Below are 19,804 nucleotides of genomic sequence, written 5' to 3'. Positions count from 1 at the left end.
AAGACAATGCGCCATGCCACGGTGCTCGTATTGTGCAGGAGTGGTTTCAAGAACACGAGGGAGAATTTACCTTGCTTAGGTGGCCCCCACAATCACCAGATCTCAATCCAATTGAGCATTTGTGGGACGAAGTTGAAAGAGCCATCAGGCAGCTGGTTCCACAACCATCAAATCTCACAGAACTGGGCAGTGCTATTCATCAGGCATGGTGTCAGATTCCTCGCATCACCTTTCAACATCTCGTGGAGTCAATGCCAAGAAGAATCGCCGCAGTATTGAAGGCAAAAGGTGGCCCAACGAAGTACTGATGGGGTGGTCACAATAATCTGGCCACTCAGTGTATAAGAATAATAGGAATTTTGTACTCACAGTGAAATTCTTTTCTTAGAGTCTATTAAGCAAAACAGAAAGTCTTATGTCTTCAAAGTTATATTGTCTCCAGTTATAGTGTTCCTACAGGAGGATTGGACATTGGCAAAACAAAAAAAACTAGGCCAGCCCTCGGTTTGCCCCTCTTACTACCGGCATGCCTCAGTTTTGTAGCAAAGCAGCACCAAAAGCATGATCATAAACACAGAGGGGTGGGATCCGTGTCTTTCAATGGATTCCAAGAAAAGGATTTTACTGTCAATAAAATTGAGAGACATGAGAAATCGTAGAAAAGCAAACAACTGACCTAATAAAAACAACAGGAACTGGAGATAACTTTCCACTTTATAGAGTTGCTGAAGGACCTTAAGCTCAAAGCTGGCATCAGAAAAGGCTGGAAGAGGTGAAATGTGAGAACTGAAGACCAGCCTTGCACACCTGGGAAATAGACCTGATGGAGTGAGCGTTGACTGGAAAGGGGGGAACCCAATTCTTGAGACCATAAGTTTGCACAATGATCTGTCTGAGCCACCAAGAAATGGTGAAACTAGAAGAAGGGGTGTCCTTCCTTGACCCAACTGTAATGACAAACAGAGAATCCGTCTTTCGGAATGAAGAAGTGGCAGAGAGATACACTCAAACAACCTGAACCACATTTTAACAGTGGAGAGAGTTCTCCTTCTGGTGAACCACAGCCACAAACAGGAAAAACCTCTGAGGGGAATCAAAACTGGAGCAGACAAAATCAGGAGCAGCTGTGCATGGCAACCAATCAGCTACCCTCTTTCATTTTCAAATCTTAACTGATCAAACTGGAGAGAGAAGCTAATTGGTTGCCATGGACAACTGCTCCAGGTTCTGTCTGCTCCAGTTTTGATAAATCCCCCTTAATGTATTGATTAAGATGAAATGCAGAGAAAAGTTCTATATTAGGACCCAGAAGGGTCCCTTGAAGGATACAGCTGCCAGTTCAGACACTCGTCTAGCTGAGCTGATAACAACAAGGAAAACTACCCTTTGAACCAGAGGAGAGATAGGAAAGTCTCTGATAGGTTCAGAAGGGGCTTCTGAAGCACTAAAAAGATCGAATACAAATCCTGCAGATGACAGAGCGCATTTGATAGGGGGATACCACCTCCTGCACTCAAACATCAGTAGTTTAACACTAAGCATTTAAAGGAACTGGACTGTGCCTAGAATCAGATATGTTGCAGCCAAAAGTGCGGTACACAACAGAGGCTCAAGGTTGGGAGCCAGGCCTTGAGTAGTCACTGAACCTGAAAAGCTGGTAGATAACAATCAAAACAGGAGCGTTGAGCGGTTAGAAGTGACCAAATATAATCAATAGCAGTCGCGCTAGGAGTAAAAAAACGTGTTCAAAAATAATAATAGACCAGCTGCAGCATCTGGTGATCAACCTGTGTCTAGTAGTGCTGTTATGTTGCGCTCGCTCGGTTTAGTGTATACACTAATGTTCCCTATAATTTGGGAGTGATTATCAACATCATATCGCTACAATGTTGACAAAATCTGTGTGTTTAGATGTATTGTGTTATAATAAATGCTGTGTAGCGATCTGTTAAATCTTATGTGCTGTAAATATCTATTCCTCTGTCATAATTCTATCCAATCTTATGTGCTTATAATACCATCAAATTATTGTGCATGATTAAACCTAAGTGTGAATCCATATACCACTTATTTAGTTAGTGAGCAGATGCGAAAGTGTTACAAAATACTAATCGGTATTAAAACATGTGACTTTCAAACTTTCCAATAACATCAATGAATACCATCATGTGTAAATACAAAAATCTTTCCTAGAGTGTCATAATCCAATGTCACTGCTGTTATATTTGTTAACCAAGTGACCGTCTGTTAACCCGGTAATTGGTTTGTTTAGAGACAAGGATACGTTTACTTCCCTTTGTTCAGAAGCCTCACATGCAGGGAAGGTTCTATTCGATTGTGTCCATAATGTCCACCAATTAGATCCCAAACGATCTCTCCTGTTGGTATGGTCGGCCGCTTTCTCAGTCTTCCACGGATGGGCAAGCTGGCCACAGCTCTCTCCTACCCCTCCAGTCAATTCCCTCCACACTGTTTGGATGGCGGTATCCCCCCAACGATGTCCCAAAAGAAGAGATGAAGGAGAAAGGGCTTACCCTTTTGATAAAGTCCATAGACGAAACACATCAAGGGAACGACCTGCCTTGATCTTTTACAGCTGAAGATTTCCATCATTCATTGCGTTTTTATCTCTGCAATCCTGTAAGTGCAATTCGTTACGTTTTTTAATAAATATTGGAATACTGCACTTAGGCGGCTTTTGTTTCCTGTCTCCATCTCTTCTTTTGGGACATCGTTGGGGGGATACCGCCATCCAAACAGTGTGGAGGGAATTGACTGGAGGGGTAGGAGAGAGCTGTGGCCAGCTTGCCCATCCGTGGAAGACTGAGAAAGCGGAGAGTCACGTTTTAATACCGATTAGTATTTTGTAACACTTTCGCATCTGCTCACTAACTAAATAAGTGGTATAAGGAATCGCACTTAGGTTTAATCATGCACAATAATTTGATGGTATTATAAGCACATAAGATTGGATAGAATTATGACAGAGGAATAGATATTTACAGCACATAAGATTTAACAGATCATAACACAGCATATATTATAACACAATACATCTGAACACACAGATTTGTCAACGTTGTAGCAATATGATGTTGATAATCACTCCCAAATTATAGGGAACATTAGTGTATACACTAGACCGAGCGCAACATAACAGTACTACTAGAAGTGACCAAACCTCACTGCAGGCTAGCAAGGGGATATCAGGATCAGTAGCAGCAGTGGATAGGTTACTTCCAGGCTCACCCTATGATGTCCTTTTAGTGTGGGGGGGGGTCACAGTAAGACCAAACCTCAAGAATAAGGGCAACTATGCCAGGTAGCTGCAAGAAAGTGAAGAGACTTCCTGCAGCTACATGGAGACACATCTTGGCTGAAGAGGAAAAAAAAGAAAGTTAAGTCTTAAATCTGCAGACATATTAAAGACTAGGCCCATGCTGAAGGTGCAATTGGAGAGTGAGTGGACCCTAATTCCACATTCAAGCAATGTCATGATCTCTCTGTGATATCATGCTGTCATTTAAACTATATATTCAGCTATACTAGAATCCGTTATAAATGCCTCATCATTTATATCACTTTATAAAGAATGACCAAATAAACCAGAATCATAATTTATTGCAATTGTAAACAAGTGATAGAGTGCAATATGTACAATAAAGTGGAACAGGGACAGACCAATGCAGCAATAACTTTGCACTTTACTTACACCTAAAAACTAATACAGTGACCTGGGTCCCAGAGTAATGGCCAGTAAGCAGCTCATGGAACTGCCTGATATCTCATCCAAAGGTCCAGCTTGCCGTTTCTATCCTGCCACATTATTGTAAGGAAAAAAGAAGAAAAGGATGACAAGTACAGGGCATATTAAGACAGCAAAACATTTTGCATTCTTGTTCATCCTGCCAGAAAACAGACATCAATGAAGTGTTAAAGAGTACAGCATTCTTCTTTTGTCTGCCATATTAAGCAGTATCACTTAACACACTTCCTCAAAAAGAACAAATGCTCTCTATACCATGCTACTGTTAAACATGTCGGTTTCAGCTTCATTCCCAAAAATCTAACAGGGCCAAAGGGGTTGTGAAAATCCTGGTGAATTACCACTGCCAAACTGAATGATGGCAGCTCAGTTTTATGAGAAACAGGATGTGATTCTCATTAGGATCTGTTCTCTAATACACAGAATGGCTTTCTCTCACAAGGAGTTTGCCTTGCCTTGGCAATGACCAGGCCTCTACAGCTCAACAACAGGCAGCCTAGGGAATGCAGGTTGGTCAGAAAGTGGTGGTATTAAGGTTTGCGGTTAAAGCAGACCTTGCACTAAAATGGCAATATCCACTTATTTTAAAACTGCAAAAAATAGTTAGATAATATAACATTTTTTGCCCCAGCTCCCACCCATGGCACCTAGGGAAAGGTTATGTCATCCTTCTGGAAAGACCCCAGGGAATGTTAAGTAGTCTACATTTTAGCGAGAAGACACTCCTTCAATGTGCAGCATTTTCTCATGAGATCTGGGCTACAGAGCATTACTCAGGATGTAGTCAGCAGGATGGTTTTTGCAGTTTCATGCAGCTTTTTAGCAGAGCGGAGGGGGGCCAAAAAAAAACCTCCAGCCCCATTGTTTGTGGTTAGAGTGTGGGTGAAACCTCTGTCAGTTGTTTTTTTTTTACTGATGTCTCCTTTGGAGAAATGTTCTGCTGAAAGTGGGCTTTAAGTGCATGGTCAGTTTTACTCATATCACACTGCAATAAATTGCACAATGATAACAACAGATTCAAGAAAGTAGTCTACAAATATTTGCCATATTTGTAAAATAACTGAAACAGTTTATCATATCTACTGTAAGAGACTTTAGGAACATTTAATGGCATATGTATTAGGCAGTGAATCTGACATTTAGTAAACTTTCTGAAGGGGAATCTTCCAGATGCATGGGTTTTAAATTAGTAATTGATTCACCACCATTTAATGCAGGGCTGGACAAATTAATGAGGAATTCAGGAGACAGTATGTCTAAACCAGGAGCCAGCAGGATTTTATTTTGGAGCCAGCTGATCTTCCCTTATACATCCAGGCATTACTGCATTACACCAGTCCAACACGGTCCTTTTAGTTGTTAATCTAAGAACCTGTGCTTGTAATGCAGCAGAGCTGATACCAACACCGTATCGCCTAATATCACACAAAGAGATACGGATGTAAAACAATACTGCACTTAAACTTCTTATAGGAAAAAAAAAGTCAGACTCAATCCTACCTTAAAAGTTTGATTATCTTTATCTTTTGTAGTAGCTGCATACTCTCACTAACAGTTCGAAGTGCTCTCTGGCTTAAGTGCAGTTGCAGTGTTTGCTGGACAGAAATAGCAGTCTACTGGATGTTTTCAATTGTTACCAGCAACTGTTCCTTAAAGTCCAACTGAACTCTCAGGTTAAAATCAGGTAAATACATTCTAAGTGCACCAAACTAAAAGGTGAGCAAAGTCTTACAGTTTATTTTCTTCATTAAGACTAGAAAACCCTGTTCTCTATGTTGAACATGTGATCTCTCTGCAGAGGTCCGACACATCCCCTCTGTTGAGTCAGAGCCGGAGCTATCCAATGAAGCATGATCTTTACCGATTGCAGAACATTAGGTATGACTCCACAGGGGGCATGTCAAACCTCTGCAGAGAGACTACTGTTTCCACACAGAGAACAAAGGTTCTTCTCTATAGCATGTTGGCAGAAGCAGCCCTTTTAACCTCGGGCTGTGGCTGCCTTCTAAAGAAAATTACCTTTAGGACTCTGAATGGAATGTATTTAGCTGATTTAAACTAAAAATTTAATTGGGCTTAAAATCAAATCAAGCAGTGCCAGCTCCCAGATTTCTGAATATACACATCTTATTTTAAAGTGGAACTGAAGCCAAACCCTTTTTTTTAGTTTTGGATAGACTGCAGAGGAATTAGAACACCAGTCAGGTTTTAATTGCTGTCTGTATCCCCATTATGTAGATTCACCCTGTTTGTTCTGATGACACTGAAAGTGAAAGAAAATCCCAACTTTTGGGTTGTCATCAGAACAGGAATAGATGGGAAATCTTCCAATGGGTACACTATTTCTGGTGACCCTGCTGATCACCAGGGGTTCTTGGAGGGATTTCCTCTAATTTCCTGTTGCGTCTCACACAAGAAGTGAAGGAAAATCTCCCCAATGGGACACAGATGGCAACAAAAGCTCCATTCTATTCAAAACTAAAAAAAAGTGATGGCTCCAACTCTACTTTAAGTCATCATACTTGTGATATCAGAAACTGAAATCAGACATGGAATCCTCAAGATTGTTCAGTATGGAAAGAATAAAGCTCAGTGATGTACGCTACACTGTAGAAGAGTAGACAAAACTAAAGAACAGCTCTGCTAAACACTACATTTTGCCTATTTCATTGAAAAAAGCCAAGTAACATACTGCATTGCAATTTGATAACCAATAAATCCTTTTCTGTAACAAAACAAAAACAATTACTGTTATTGGTCACCCGGTTAATGGTTACCCAGGCCTAAAAAAGTCAAGACACATAAAGAGGAAAAACTAGAAGCAATCTCTAAAACGTACAGTCTACATGGTCAATGTTGAAAGGACAGGACACAAAAACAATTACTGTTAATGGTCACCCAGGTAATGTTTACCCAGGTCTACCACAGTCAGACACGTGAAGAGGAAAAACTAGAAGAATCCCCTAAGATTTAGAGTCTAAATGGTCAATGGTAAAAAGACAAGACATATGATGGCTCCAAATGATCTCCTTTAGTGCAATTGGCATATTTTAAGGCCTCCTCTCCACTAGCATTGCTCTAGCCCTGTATATTTACCTGACATGACTCTGTGTGGACTGCCCAGTACCCCACAGCCCCTCAATGCTTTCCGTCCTACACCTAATTCACCGCACCATACAGCCCATTAACATTAATGGAAAGCCTGCCCACAGCTCATTAAACTATTGATGGGTTTTCCCACTGACGAGACTGCAGTTTGGCCCATTGGTGAAGGAGATGGTGCAGGCTAGCTGAGCAGCTCCATAGAGCTGTCCTCACAATTCTGGGTGAACATTTTCTGTGTACAAACAGTACTGGCAAGTTCAGACAAAATCAACAGCAACGAAGCATATTGAGACATTTAAACCGCTCTACCTTCAGAAGCTACAGAAAAGTTCCCTGGAGTCTGGAGTGCTTTGCACACATATGAAGTATTGTACAATAATTATTGAAGGCTTGTGAAAACCTAAACTATAATGGCCCATCATTGTCGAATTAAGATTTTCCATCATATGGGTAGCATAAATGAAAGTTCATAATTCACTTTTCTTTTACCCATGTAGGCAGTTTCAGTGTCTGCAAATTTAGGCTAGGTCTAGGTGGGTGTTTATGCACAGCACAAAGGGCAGTTTTCACAATTTCATTGATATGAGATACCACTCTATAGTACTGGCACATGCCTCACATTTGGCAACACCTAGCCTCCAGGGTACCAACACCCCAACAAATCTGCTCATAAGCATGCCCATCCCCAAATTACTCCAATGCAATGCCATTGCCTCTCAGTACATAACCTTTCAGTGCATAACTGAAGAATCTGCATTGCACTGTGGTTTGCAGGGGGAAGAATGCTGAAGCATGTAGGAAAAAGTAAAACCAGCTAAAAGCTGTGACGGGTAACTCTTGTGTCATAATCGATCCCAGAAATCCTTCAATGAAGTCTGAAACTGTGCCTTAACTGGTTTGTGGACTAGCTTCCTGTAATTCCCTGTATATCAGCATTCAGTGTGAAGAAGGAAGGGGGGGCACTATAAGCCAATCAAGCCTTACTGCATTGAGCAGTACACTGAATCTAGCAAATGGAGTTTGCCGATTGGAGGAGAAAGCACATGAGTGACTATTGAATTGACATCCCTTCATTACCCAATTACAGTCTTCACTAATCTGTACTGCATTGACTGCAAAGGAGAAAAGTAAATTGTCAGAACTTTACATAGTGATTAGACTGTCTGTATGGATAGAAAACTAGTTAAACAGAATTTTTCATATTTTGGCAGGTAAGACCATTCATTTTTCAACGGTCTATTTTGCCCTTTGGCTGTACTTGCGCTTTGAAGTATTTTTATATAAATGTGTGACAAAAGCTTAACCATTGGAACAGTGAAACCAAACAGGTAGCTAAAACTTAACAAGAGAATAACTAATTCAAATATCTGCAACTCCTAAAAACTAAATTCAAAGCTGAACTCCAGACAGCTTGAAAAACTGCCCTTCTAGCAGTCCCCCCTTCCATAATAAAGCTCTAATGCTTGTTATGTTTAGGGGCTATAACAGTGAAACATTCTTACCTTATTCCTCACCCCCTTCCCAGCAGCTGTCTCTGTCTATCTCTCCTGTGCTCTTGCAATGTGGGTGGTCCCTTGATTTCCTAGCTTACAGTGATGTATGTATTTGACATCAGCAAGGAGGCAGCTGCACAACTGTTGGTGGGACTGGTAGTTCGGTGTGGAGGAAGTCTGAGAGAGCAAATTAAAACGTATTTTTCTCTGTTATAGCCCTCTTGTCATTACAAGCATTAGAGCCTTGCTTTAGAAGGGGGAGCTATAAAGGACATTTTAACAAGCTGAACAGAGTTTAGCTTTACAGCAAAACTCCGGGCAGAATTTTTCTTAAGCTTTGCAGTGGGGCTGGCCCCCGCACTGCAAGGGTTAAGTTAAACTCTCGTGATCCCCGAACCAGCTTGCTCTTAGACCAGTACTTCCAGCCTCTCTCTCCCTCCACTGCATCAGTCCAAGGTCCTGTAATTCATCACATTCTATACACAGTGTATAGATGTGGGGATGTTGAGGAACATATCAACACTGTAGTGTAGGAGGAGACAGGAAATCCGGTAAGTATAACTTTTTTATTTTTAGCACCTAGACAACAACGAGCAGTTAACCTTTGGAGTGCAGGGATAGCCCCACTGCAAGGGTTAAGAACACTTTTGCCTGAAGTTTTTTCTGCAAACTAATGACAAATAAAAGAAAAAAAACCCAATGATTCGAGTACACACTATCACAAGTTCAAATGCACGTGTCTTCTCTACACATTTGCAGGCATTTTCTATCTGTTTTCAATTAGTGACATGCATGTGAAGTTAAAAAACTAAATTTGGCTCCCAGCATGCAATTCAATGTCCTACAAATGATTTGTCAAATGTGACAAGGGACTCTGTATATATTTTATATGCATTAGGCAGCTCTGTTACAGGCAATCTCTTGCACCGTCCACACAGAAATGGGTTCAAATGCAATTTAAAAAATGCATTGTAAAGCACAACAATGAAAACACAATGGGGGGAATTTATCAAAACTGGAGCAGACAAAATCTGGAGCAGATTTGCACTACAGCCAATCAGCTTCTCTCTCTCTCATTATCAAACCATACTTAAGCAAACTGAAGAGAGATGCTGATTGGTTGCCGTGGGAAACTGCTCCAGATTATGTTTGTTCCAGTTTTGATAAATCTCCCTCACTGTATGTGTTTTCTAACACTAAAACTAGAAGTATTTGTAATGCTTTACAGCGCAGTCAGATTAAAACATTGTATAAAACATATACTGTATATGGCTCTTGTGTGTTCATGCTCTAAAGATATGTCCTAAGTCAATTCTCAAGTCCCACGAACTCTGCAAGTTTTCTATTCGATTCACAAAATAGTAAAGAGTGTTCAATTGTACATCAGAAAGAAACACATGCACTTCTAAAAAATAAAAACAAAAGAAGACGGTGCCCAGAAAGTGCCTAGTTTCAACCTGTACAAGTTTCCCAAATGTAACTCATTTTAGAACTTCCAGGTACATCCATTAGCACTCCAGCTGTTGCAATGCTAGAAGTCCTAGCTTGCTTTGCTATTTCTTCAACATTTAGAGTCAATATATACATTCAATGATATATATATGCTTCAAAGGCTCCCATTTACATATACAAATGAAATTATTTAAGAAGGAATCAAGGTACAACACATTTTCTGAAAATATAGCCTGTATAGTAGTGTGTAAACTACAATTCTATGTATTCCTGTGTATTTTTAACTGATCAATAGCTGCTGGACTGAAACTGATCATGCATGTTTCCTTAAAGTATCCTGCAATTATGTAAGGTGAACAGAACCACAAGTCCATGCTATTATTGCAGTTTAAAAGAATATGGTTTAGAATGAATGTGGAAAAGGTCATAAAACAAATGATGAACATTAAAACAGTGCAATTTGCTTTACAAAGCTGACAAAGTGAATTTTATACAAGAAAATTTGTCAAGCAATGGGCAAGATTCCCAAATTTCCCATTCCAACTGTCACTGAATTTCCCATCCTGACCGGCTGAGAGTACCTAATTTGCCCATCTTGATCCAGGGCACTTGTTTGCAGTGCTATTCTTATGTGTCTGGCATTTCTGATCAACACAGGAAGGTTGAAAACATATTAGGGCAGTTAACGAAACTGATGAATAGGCTGTTATACAAAGATGGGTCAGTTAGAACTGGCTTTGAGCATTCACAGTACATCAAGACTTTAAAACCTGCCAAGGAAAAAGAAAAAAAAAAGGAGATAATTATTCATCAAACCCAGCGCCTGACAGGCATTTCTATCAGATCTATTGTTTCGCAATGTAGTCAAATTCAGGGTTTTTGCACTCTGATGGTATACTGCAACACTTCACCATTTAACTTTGATATTCAAAGTATAATGGGCACACAGGGCATATACATCCAGTTGTGGCATGACCAGCACTTATGTCTTTTCTGTGGTTCTGGGCATGTCGGTCAACTATTTGCAGCTTCTGTAGCAGTTGAACATTTTTAAGTGGCTGGGTTACCTAACTTGGTGGTATTGGAAATTCAGACCAGGGTCAAATTAAATGCCACCGAAGGGAAGTCACTGGACTACCGAGTATCCAGTCTGCATATAATGCTTCCTGTGAAAGTTATACAAATAAGCCACTTTAAAAGCAAAGATAATTTTTTGGTAATTGCCATTTTACAAGGCAGGCCTGAAAGTCAATGTTACATCTCAAGTTGCTTTTTTTTTTTTTTTACATCACTTTGGCCATTCTTCACAATGACTCTTCTAGCATCATCAATCCTGAGGGGACTCAGTAGTTTGAAACCTATCTATGACCCAATGTTATGATTCAAAAAAGATGTGATGGATTAAAGTATAACTCCTGCCTAAAATATAAGGGAAAATGTAAACATTTCAGTCAGATTTGTATTTTTCTCTGTGATCCCATTTTGGGGATTTCCCCTTTACTTCCTGTCCATAATATACTACTGCAACAATCCATCTGCACAAAAAGGCAAATGCAGTAATACAAAAGTATAGTCAAATGTTCTAACATTTCCTCACTACTAAAAATGTGTTTCTTTTCCCCTAGATATCATAGGAAAAGTTAACCTTTTAAAAATAATCTTAATTTTTTGATATTTGAACTAATGCTTCCTGCTTAATACCTGTTTAATGAGATCAATACTATCCGCTTTTTGTTTCTGTAATGTCCAACTAAAAACTCAGTAAAAATTATCTTTAACTACTTCAGCTCTCACCCATGTACACCACAGCAGTTTTTATATTTCTGCCATGGGTCTGTTTATTTAAAGTTAACTTTATCCTTACTTAATTAAGAGTTTAAAAAAATACATACATTGGGGGGTTTTTCGGACAAACAAGGTTTTCTTTTGTGATCTTGTTTTGCAAAAAAAAAATTTTTTATGCAATCCGAAGACCAAAACCATAAATGAAAAAAATTCACTTTTTGTCTAATTTTATCAGTTAGTAAAAAATTAATAAAATCAGTGTTACTGTAGATAGAAATATACCTTTTATTCTATATTTTGGCCTGCATAAAATGACTAAAATTCAGATTCTGGTACAAAGCATTGCAGTTTTTCACAAATGAAAAGTTATACTTTTTTTAATGCAACACTAAATTGACAAACTAAAGCAATGGAAAAAGTTTAAATCTTAATGGTTAGTTTGGACGCAGTTTTGATCCGGTCTGCACCTGCTCTGCTCTGCTCTGCACCTGCTCCGCGCTTGGTGTGAACAAGCCCTTACTGTATTCCCATAGGGTTCAAACAATTCTAGTCAGGAACAAACTGAACACAGATCAAAAAGAGTGAGACTGGTTCACAGATATTCATCAAAGCATTCATCCTTACAGAGCTTTTTGTGTTAGCCCTCTTTTAAAGGAAAACTATGGGGTCAGTGTTTTTCCCCATAGTTCTCTTTGGGGAAACGGGAGGACACAAACTAGCGTCCTCCCGTTACCCTAAGCTCAATATACCGCGAGCTACAGCTTGCGGTATACTGAGACGCCGCAGCCGGAGCGGATCCCGACTTAGATGACGAGATCCGCCCAGCTGCGTGAGTGACAGCTGGCTCTGCCTATCTAGAGGCAGAGCCAGCTGTACCCGCCCCCTCCTCGTCCGTTCCGCCAGTCAGTGCTGGCAGATCAGAGCGGGAAGAGGGGAATCCAGCCCCTCCCCCTGTCACGGCAGAGAGCCGTGACAGGATCGAGAGGTGAGCGAACCCGGTATGTGTTCGCTCACCTCCCGATCTACTGAGCCGACCTGTGACAGTCTCATTGTCACAGGTCGGCTAGAACTATGAGGTGAGTGAAAAGCACTCACCTCATAGTTCTCCTTTAACCTAATATCACACATGAAAATGGCACTCACCGAGAGCTTTACTTGTTACAAAGAGAACAGAACTAGCATAATGCACAGCAACCAATGAGGAACAGCTTAGGACAACGGTTTAGTACACCTCAATGCTTTGTGGATTGTGCTTTAAATAACACTATAATGCTCTTTGCACAGTGCGATTCTTTTATGCAAAGTAAAGAATAAACATAATTAGTAGAAGTCCTTGAATGCAGTAAGGCAAGAAAAAAAACACAGTAAGAAGGTAAGCTTAAAGGCTTTGGAGGGGTTTAGGACACAACATTGTTATTTTCCTATTGATTTTTCACACCTTTAAACGGCATGGGACATGGAGGAAGAGATCATTAGTGAGAACAGGCTGCAGGAAAATCCTTTCATTTTCCCCAGGAGATTGTAGCTCCTGTCATCTCAGCTATCAATGATTGCAGTAATTGAGGAATAAAGCCTTTTCAAGACTGTCTGGACAAAGGTTCCTGTTCTGGATGGAGATGTCAATATTAATAACAAGACTCCTGTCTTGCATTAATTACTTCATGAAAGCCTGTAAACATTGTGCCAAGTGTTGTGTCAGTGCCAGGGCACAGACTGCAGTTTCATGCCAGAAAGAGCTTTCATCGGTCAAGGAACTGAAAATCACAGTTAATGTGACCCCGTTGTCAATTTTAATGTCCCTAAAGTATATTAATCACAAGATACAATCATACTTGGCCCCGCTCCTTCACAACTCCCTATTGTCCCACAAGTATAACAAGTGGCCCCATGGGCCAATAGAGAGTTGACAACATCAACTGGAATGATATTTTGGGGAACAATTATGGAGGTATTTGAAAGGGGGCTTATGCCATTTCTTGTTTTAACTAGAGATATCCTTCTGGTGGTAAACGCAAAAACTCCAGTCTTGCCAGCTGAGGTAAAAAGTGGAACGCAAGGATTGGCAGTGAAAGGGTTAAAAGTAGGCAAAAATATTGAAGCGCCCCAGGCTAAAACATATGGCCCCTAGATAGACATCTGGTATGGATTATAAGGGGAAAACCAAACATCAGAGTCCCTTTTCACATTAGAATCACTGCAGCAGCTTGGCAAAGGGCCGAAGGTGGAGCAGGCCTGGACAAGCCAAACTTTTGTCCTTTTTTGCATGTATCCCACCCTCCCTGTATTGGCATTATTAATTTCCATGGAAAGGGAAGACGCTGTGTGAAAGTTTTGAGGCACCACTGAGGAAGCCAAAAGGCACCCTAAGTTGGTTTGGCACCCTGGTTGGGAAAGGCTGGCTTAGTGAGAACCGTTGTCCCCCCCTGGTTACCATGATTGATTAAATACACTCATAAATCATCATTATATCTGGCAAAAGGATGGTGATGTAGATGAAGTCAGAGGTCAAAGCTCCTGCTTCACTAAAATCAAGGTGCAAGGAGAGACACTCACTACACTACCACACAGAGGGGTCAAAAACACAGTTAAAAATATATCAAAAGCATACTTGTTCCTAATCAGAAACTCAGACTCAAGTACTGAAGTCACTGGACTAGAATGACAGCCAGGAACCTGTTATTGTTTTAGAAGAGCAGGTCGGCACTGGCAGCCTCTATACCTACTCACTTTCCTTTACAGAGGTTTTTTTGTTAAATCTTATTTAACGGGACTCACCACTGTGAGGGACTGCTATAGCCACTACTTCTGGTGCAATTCTAGGAAACCAAAGAAGCTTTGGACTACTGCGCCTGTCTACCTATATAATTGTGGGTTTGTTACCAAGAAATGTTTTCTCTTGGTGAGAGCTGGCTATTGCTTTAAACCACAGAGGTTACCATCATCACAACTTGCCACAAGTCTGGGAACCAGAGAAAGACATCCAGACAAAGCCTATTACTGAGCTTTGCAAAATAAATGAGTTGTAGCTGCACCACATAGTAAAGTGTAATGTGAAATGTTTTACGCAGAGAACTTCTTTTAGGAGCATGGCTACATGTAGACTGTAATCATCTGCAGTAAAATAAAATCACCAAAGAAAACAACTAAATAAGACAGTTCTATATTTTTCCAATACAGCTTTAAATTAAGTAAGTACTGTAATTTAACCTGGCAGTCAGCCTCTTGCAGTACCTACACAGTAGAGGTCAAACTAGGAGAGAGGCTGCACAAGGAACAGGTCAGTTTGGCTGCAGATCTCATGCACTATAAGCCACTTGCTCATAGATGGAGAGATCAAAATAACAAAGACTTGAGCTGATTATCCTCTTGCTTCTCCTTTGACCACTCACAGGTTGGGGGAAGGACAAGGTGTGCATAAGTGTTACTTATGGAAGCTAGACAGGACTGTGCTTTAAAGTAGAGCTGTCTGTCATTTATCTGTTAACCCGGAGTTCAGCTTAAAAGAAAATCTGTACTTTCAAAGCATTTATGACGGGGGAGTACATCTCAGGCATTGTGCCGCCCCAATGGGGCGTAGAATATGACATAGCCTCAGTTATATTCATGTTGATATAGTTAAGAAATGACATGGTTATTTCCCTATGCCATTTTCTCATAGCATCTATATTTAGTTCACATGTTGCCATCTAGTGGCCTTTTGTGGTAGTGTATGTATTTTTTAATGTTACCTTCCTTGATTATCACTGAGGTCGATGACTCAGTTCCTTTTATGTATGCCCCTCCCTTCTTCCTGAGTGCAGTACTTCCTGTGTCATGGCCACAGCTACAGGCCACATGTAACTAGGACACATATACTCTGCGCAGTATGCTAGAAAAGGCATCATTTTCTGACCGCACAATACTGAAACCATTCAATCTGCTGTTCCTATCATCTGCTGTAACCCTGATGTTAAGAATAAACACCTCTTTTGAATGAATCGGTATTGACGAGTTCAGCTATCTGACAAGGATTGTCCGCAGTGAGTATATCTGCTTATACAGGCCAGGCATAGAGGTCTCAGCAAAGGATATATCGCTATCACAACGATCGGAGTCAGAATAGGCATCAAGGCCTCTCATTGGCTAGGATGGATTTGCAGGATAAGGAAAATTAATGCACTGCAGCCTATGCAGATCCCCACCCCTCCTCCAGCATGACAGTCTTCCTGGGTTTTCAGTGGGTTTTTTCTAGAGCTGCAGCTAACGATTATTTTCATAATCGATTAGTTAGCCGATTATTAAGTTCGATTAATCGATTAATCGGATTTTTAAAAAAAAGTCTCCAGTGATAGACTACTAGTTTGTATTAAGATTGTAGTCCATCACGGGAGCAAGCCTGGAGCGGTGGAAGTAAAAAAAAAAAAGGGTGGTGTGCAATATAGTACATTATAAAGCAGCCCAGTGCAGAATACCAGCAGCTATAGAGGAATGCAGCAAATCACAGCAATAGTACATTATACTATAATGTATTATTGCTGGGATCTGATGTATTCCTCTATAGCTGGCGTTATTGGAGAGAACGGATATGATGCAGGAATAGGGAGGACGGGTATGATGGTGGAATGGGCTGCAGAGGACGAGTATGATGGTGGAATGGGCTTCAGGCCGCGTGTAGAGCCCCGAACAGGGAAATCAATTGATAGCCGACGAATCGACGATTGAAAACGTTGGTAACGTTTTCAATCGTCGATTTTAATCGACTAAATCGATTAACTGTTGCAGCTCTAGTTTTTTCAGTTAACTGATCATCTGCTCCTGAATGTGTGGCCCTTACTTGTGATCTTGTGTTTAAATCTAAGTTGCAAGCCTAGAAACATTTTCCTTTGTCCCAAATTGGCAGAATACACACGATGAAGATGAAAATCCTACCTGTTCCTGAGGAACTGTCCGATTCAGATTTAACCCTCTTTTTCAGCTTAATCAGCTCTTGGACTCCTTTCTTTGAGGGACTTCTATTCCCCGCATTAACTGTACACTGTTAGAAAAACCTTTGAACTAAGGGGGGCTGGCTCTACTGGATTTTTAGTAAATATTATCTTGCGGGCCAAATAGTACACAGGTGGCTACTGAAAGATGACAGTGATGTGGCAAATGTTTTTGAGGCGGTTAGTCTTGGCTCGTATGAAGCCCTCCCATGTCTGGTCTACAGGGGGAAGGGGGGCTCCTTCTGTTTTGACTATGTCTAAGGAAGCTGCTCTGGGGCCTTGAGCTCCGGTGCGCTCTTATACTCCAATTCTTCTTATTGGTCCTCCTTTACTCCTTAAAGGCAGAACCCCCGTATGTATGCTATGTTTTCTTGTTTCTCTTTTACTTTGTTGTTTTTGTAACTAAAAAACACTTAATAAAATGAATCATTAAAAAAAAAAAAAGAAGATCTCAGTGCATACTATGGTGGCATATTTTGTAATTATTACTTTCATTTAGCATAGAAGTAAACTCTAAACTGATTTAATGAAATATAATGATACTACATTATACATTAGGCTCAGCTCTCAAAGCTTTTACACATTCATAAGGACCTTTACTTTAGCTTTGGGGACTTAATTGTCAAATCTCATTGAACTCATCTGGAAATACTCCAATTGTTTTTACTACACATCCTTGGTCTTGTGTGCTAACTTTGTTAATTGAGCATATGGTTTAAAATAACCTTCAAAATATATCAGTATTTTCTTATATACAAAAATAATTATTTGGTTCCTCCAAAATATGTTTTGTGAAATATGTACAAATATGTACAGACAGAAACTTATTAACATAAAAGGGTACCTGAGTTTAGCCTGTTAGTGCAAAATACTTCTGTCTCCCAAAGGAACTCTGTCCCAAAGCAGCAACAACTGTTCCCCTACTTGAGGCTCCAGCTCCTAGAAAATATAAAAAATATGGACAAAAATTAGTTAGACTATCATTACAATCGGATTGCACAGCAAACATTTTGCATAGAAAGTACTGGCATTGTGCTCCTGTGGAGCACTGGAAGTTGTTTTAGAGTTAAAGCCCCAAATTCCGGAATGTCTATTAATAATTCACAAAAGAGAACCACATTTGTCCACACAACCATTTTTAAGTAAAATCTTAAGCTCGATAAACCTTGTTCTGAATTCCAACAGTTACCGTAGACATTATACTGATGACTAGTGATGAGTCAGGTCTTGGTGCGAACCCAGTTTACCCGATTTTGCCCAAACCCACTCCACCTAACCCAATTAGTTACTCACCCCGTAGCCATATGTCTCAAAGGGCAAGGAATGACCCCCACAAATGCCAACCCTGATTGGGTTGGAAGGAGGGGTTGGCAGCCAGAATCTTGAGCGGGCTTGAGCGAACTCCAGTGAACTGGGTTTGCGCCAGGCCCAGCCTCATCTCTACTAATGACACAAGGAACATTCATTAAACTTATTGAAACAATCATGCATCAGTCCACAGAACCTTTTCACAATTCCAAGTCAGTGAGTAAAAAGCACTATTTGTGCAGTGCAAGGAATGAAGCAGATTCAAATTAAAGCAAACCTGAACTTTGTCCACACTAGGCAAAGTAAAAGGTTTATTGTATGCACCATACGCAGGTAGTACTCACTGCTAAAGTTTTAACTTTCTGAAGGTGGAGACCTGCACAGGACTAGTCAGGCTCCTCCATATCCATTTGACAGAGCCCAGTGTCTAGCAAATGGTTGTTTAGGCACCCATCAATACATTATTGGGAGAAGGGGGCAGTGCCACATGATTTCCTGAAAAGTAGCATGAATTTCCCAAATCAGGGTGGTTTTGCAGCACAGGGAAGGAAAGTAATTCCTATATCTGGAGTCTCCTATAAAGTGAGATTGTTGATTTGACTGGTATGGGCAAAGTACAGCTATCCTCTAAAACATATTCATATTAGAAATGAGCTTACAGTTTAGTAAGTTTACATGCGAATGTATACAGATATTAACCTCCGTGTCCACAAACTAACAACAAAAAAGATTAAAAGTTACCTGTCCATCACGACTTATCTGCACCTTCTTGTTGTCATTCCATGGGTTCAGCAAGTGGTGGGCATACTGGAAGGGCAAGTTCTCTTTCCGTATCCATTCCACCCTAAAGATTCCCCCAAGACATGTGGATCCCCACTCCTGGCTTTTCTCTCGGCCAATCTCTGAGAGCATTCTTGCAAATCCCTGCAAGTAAACAGAATAGTTAAAAGACAAATCCATGCAAAAATAGATTTATATTTATTCACAAATACTCAATACCTTATGTCCTTCGTAAAACTGCAGTGTTCAATTTATCACAATGAAACATATTGCAACTACTGTAGTATCATGTGGCAGGAGTCAAAACCCAAACTGTATGGTTATTTTTTCATGGCTTCCCAGTTATAGTTTGAGAAGGAGAAAATGTGGAGTGAGAGATCGAATGTGCAAAAGATTATTTGACGGACCACACTACAATTTTACAGTGGTGTCAATCCAACCTGTTTCAAGCACTGGGGGCTTACAGGAGGAGAAAGGCACAAATCAATTTGGTAATCTATATTCAAAGGCTAATGAGCAGGTAGGAAGTGAAGCAGTGATACAGAAAGCTGGGCAGCTACAAGCTCTGAATAGTGATATGAGCCATTTTTGGCCATATAGCCAATAGCTGCCTATACAGTCAGGCAAGGGTGAGCTGATGCCAAGCATGGATGTTTGATGGCAATTATGGTATAAAACTCAAAAGAAATAGACACAGAAAACTTGCACCCATTGGTCCTGAATGGTATACACAGGTGTGCATATCCATTGCCTATGGACATTTCTCTGTTCTTATACCAACCTGAAAATGTCCAGATCCCTGAACAGAAAACACTAGATATACGGTGCTGCTCTCCCAGAATGCTCTGTTCAGCTTGCGCTCATTACTTGGGGTGGTGGACCAGATTCCCTTTTGCTGGGAGATCTCAAGGTTTCTCAGATTGCTGCTCTTCATTATAAAGTAACGCACCGATAAATTTGGACGTGGTGTAGGAGACTTTGAAGACTAGAACAGATTATAGAATAATATACATTATACTCATGAACATGTGCTGGCTATTGACATAAACCAAGTCTATAACAATTTGATGAGACTGTAATGAACCAATTATTAAGGGTCTTGGTTTTTAGCCACTTCCCTATACTGACTGCATGTAAATGAAAATTATCCG

The 19,804-nt window shown here is 40.4% G+C and overlaps 1 protein-coding gene across 1 annotated transcript in view; it reads right to left on the bottom strand.

Moving 5' to 3' along the window:
• Positions 1–10,426: 10,426 nt before the first annotated feature.
• YTHDC2 (YTH domain containing 2) overlaps positions 10,427–19,804 on the bottom strand; it is a 71,660-nt gene continuing 62,282 nt past the window's right edge. Inside the window, exons 28-31 of the mRNA XM_018562491.1 lie at positions 19,435–19,638; positions 18,615–18,797; positions 17,410–17,504; positions 10,427–10,586 (exon numbers count right to left, since the gene is read on the bottom strand). Coding sequence (XP_018417993.1) covers positions 17,424–17,504; positions 18,615–18,797; positions 19,435–19,638 — 468 coding nt within the window. The 3' untranslated portion in view covers positions 10,427–10,586; positions 17,410–17,423. The remainder of the gene's footprint in view (positions 10,587–17,409; positions 17,505–18,614; positions 18,798–19,434; positions 19,639–19,804) is intronic.

The sequence above is a fragment of the Nanorana parkeri genome, unplaced genomic scaffold (genome assembly GCF_000935625.1).
Source record: "Nanorana parkeri isolate BGI_ZX_2015 unplaced genomic scaffold, ASM93562v1 scaffold580, whole genome shotgun sequence".
Taxonomy (NCBI): Eukaryota; Metazoa; Chordata; class Amphibia; order Anura; family Dicroglossidae; genus Nanorana; species Nanorana parkeri.
This window is presented reverse-complemented; position numbering and strand designations above follow the sequence as displayed.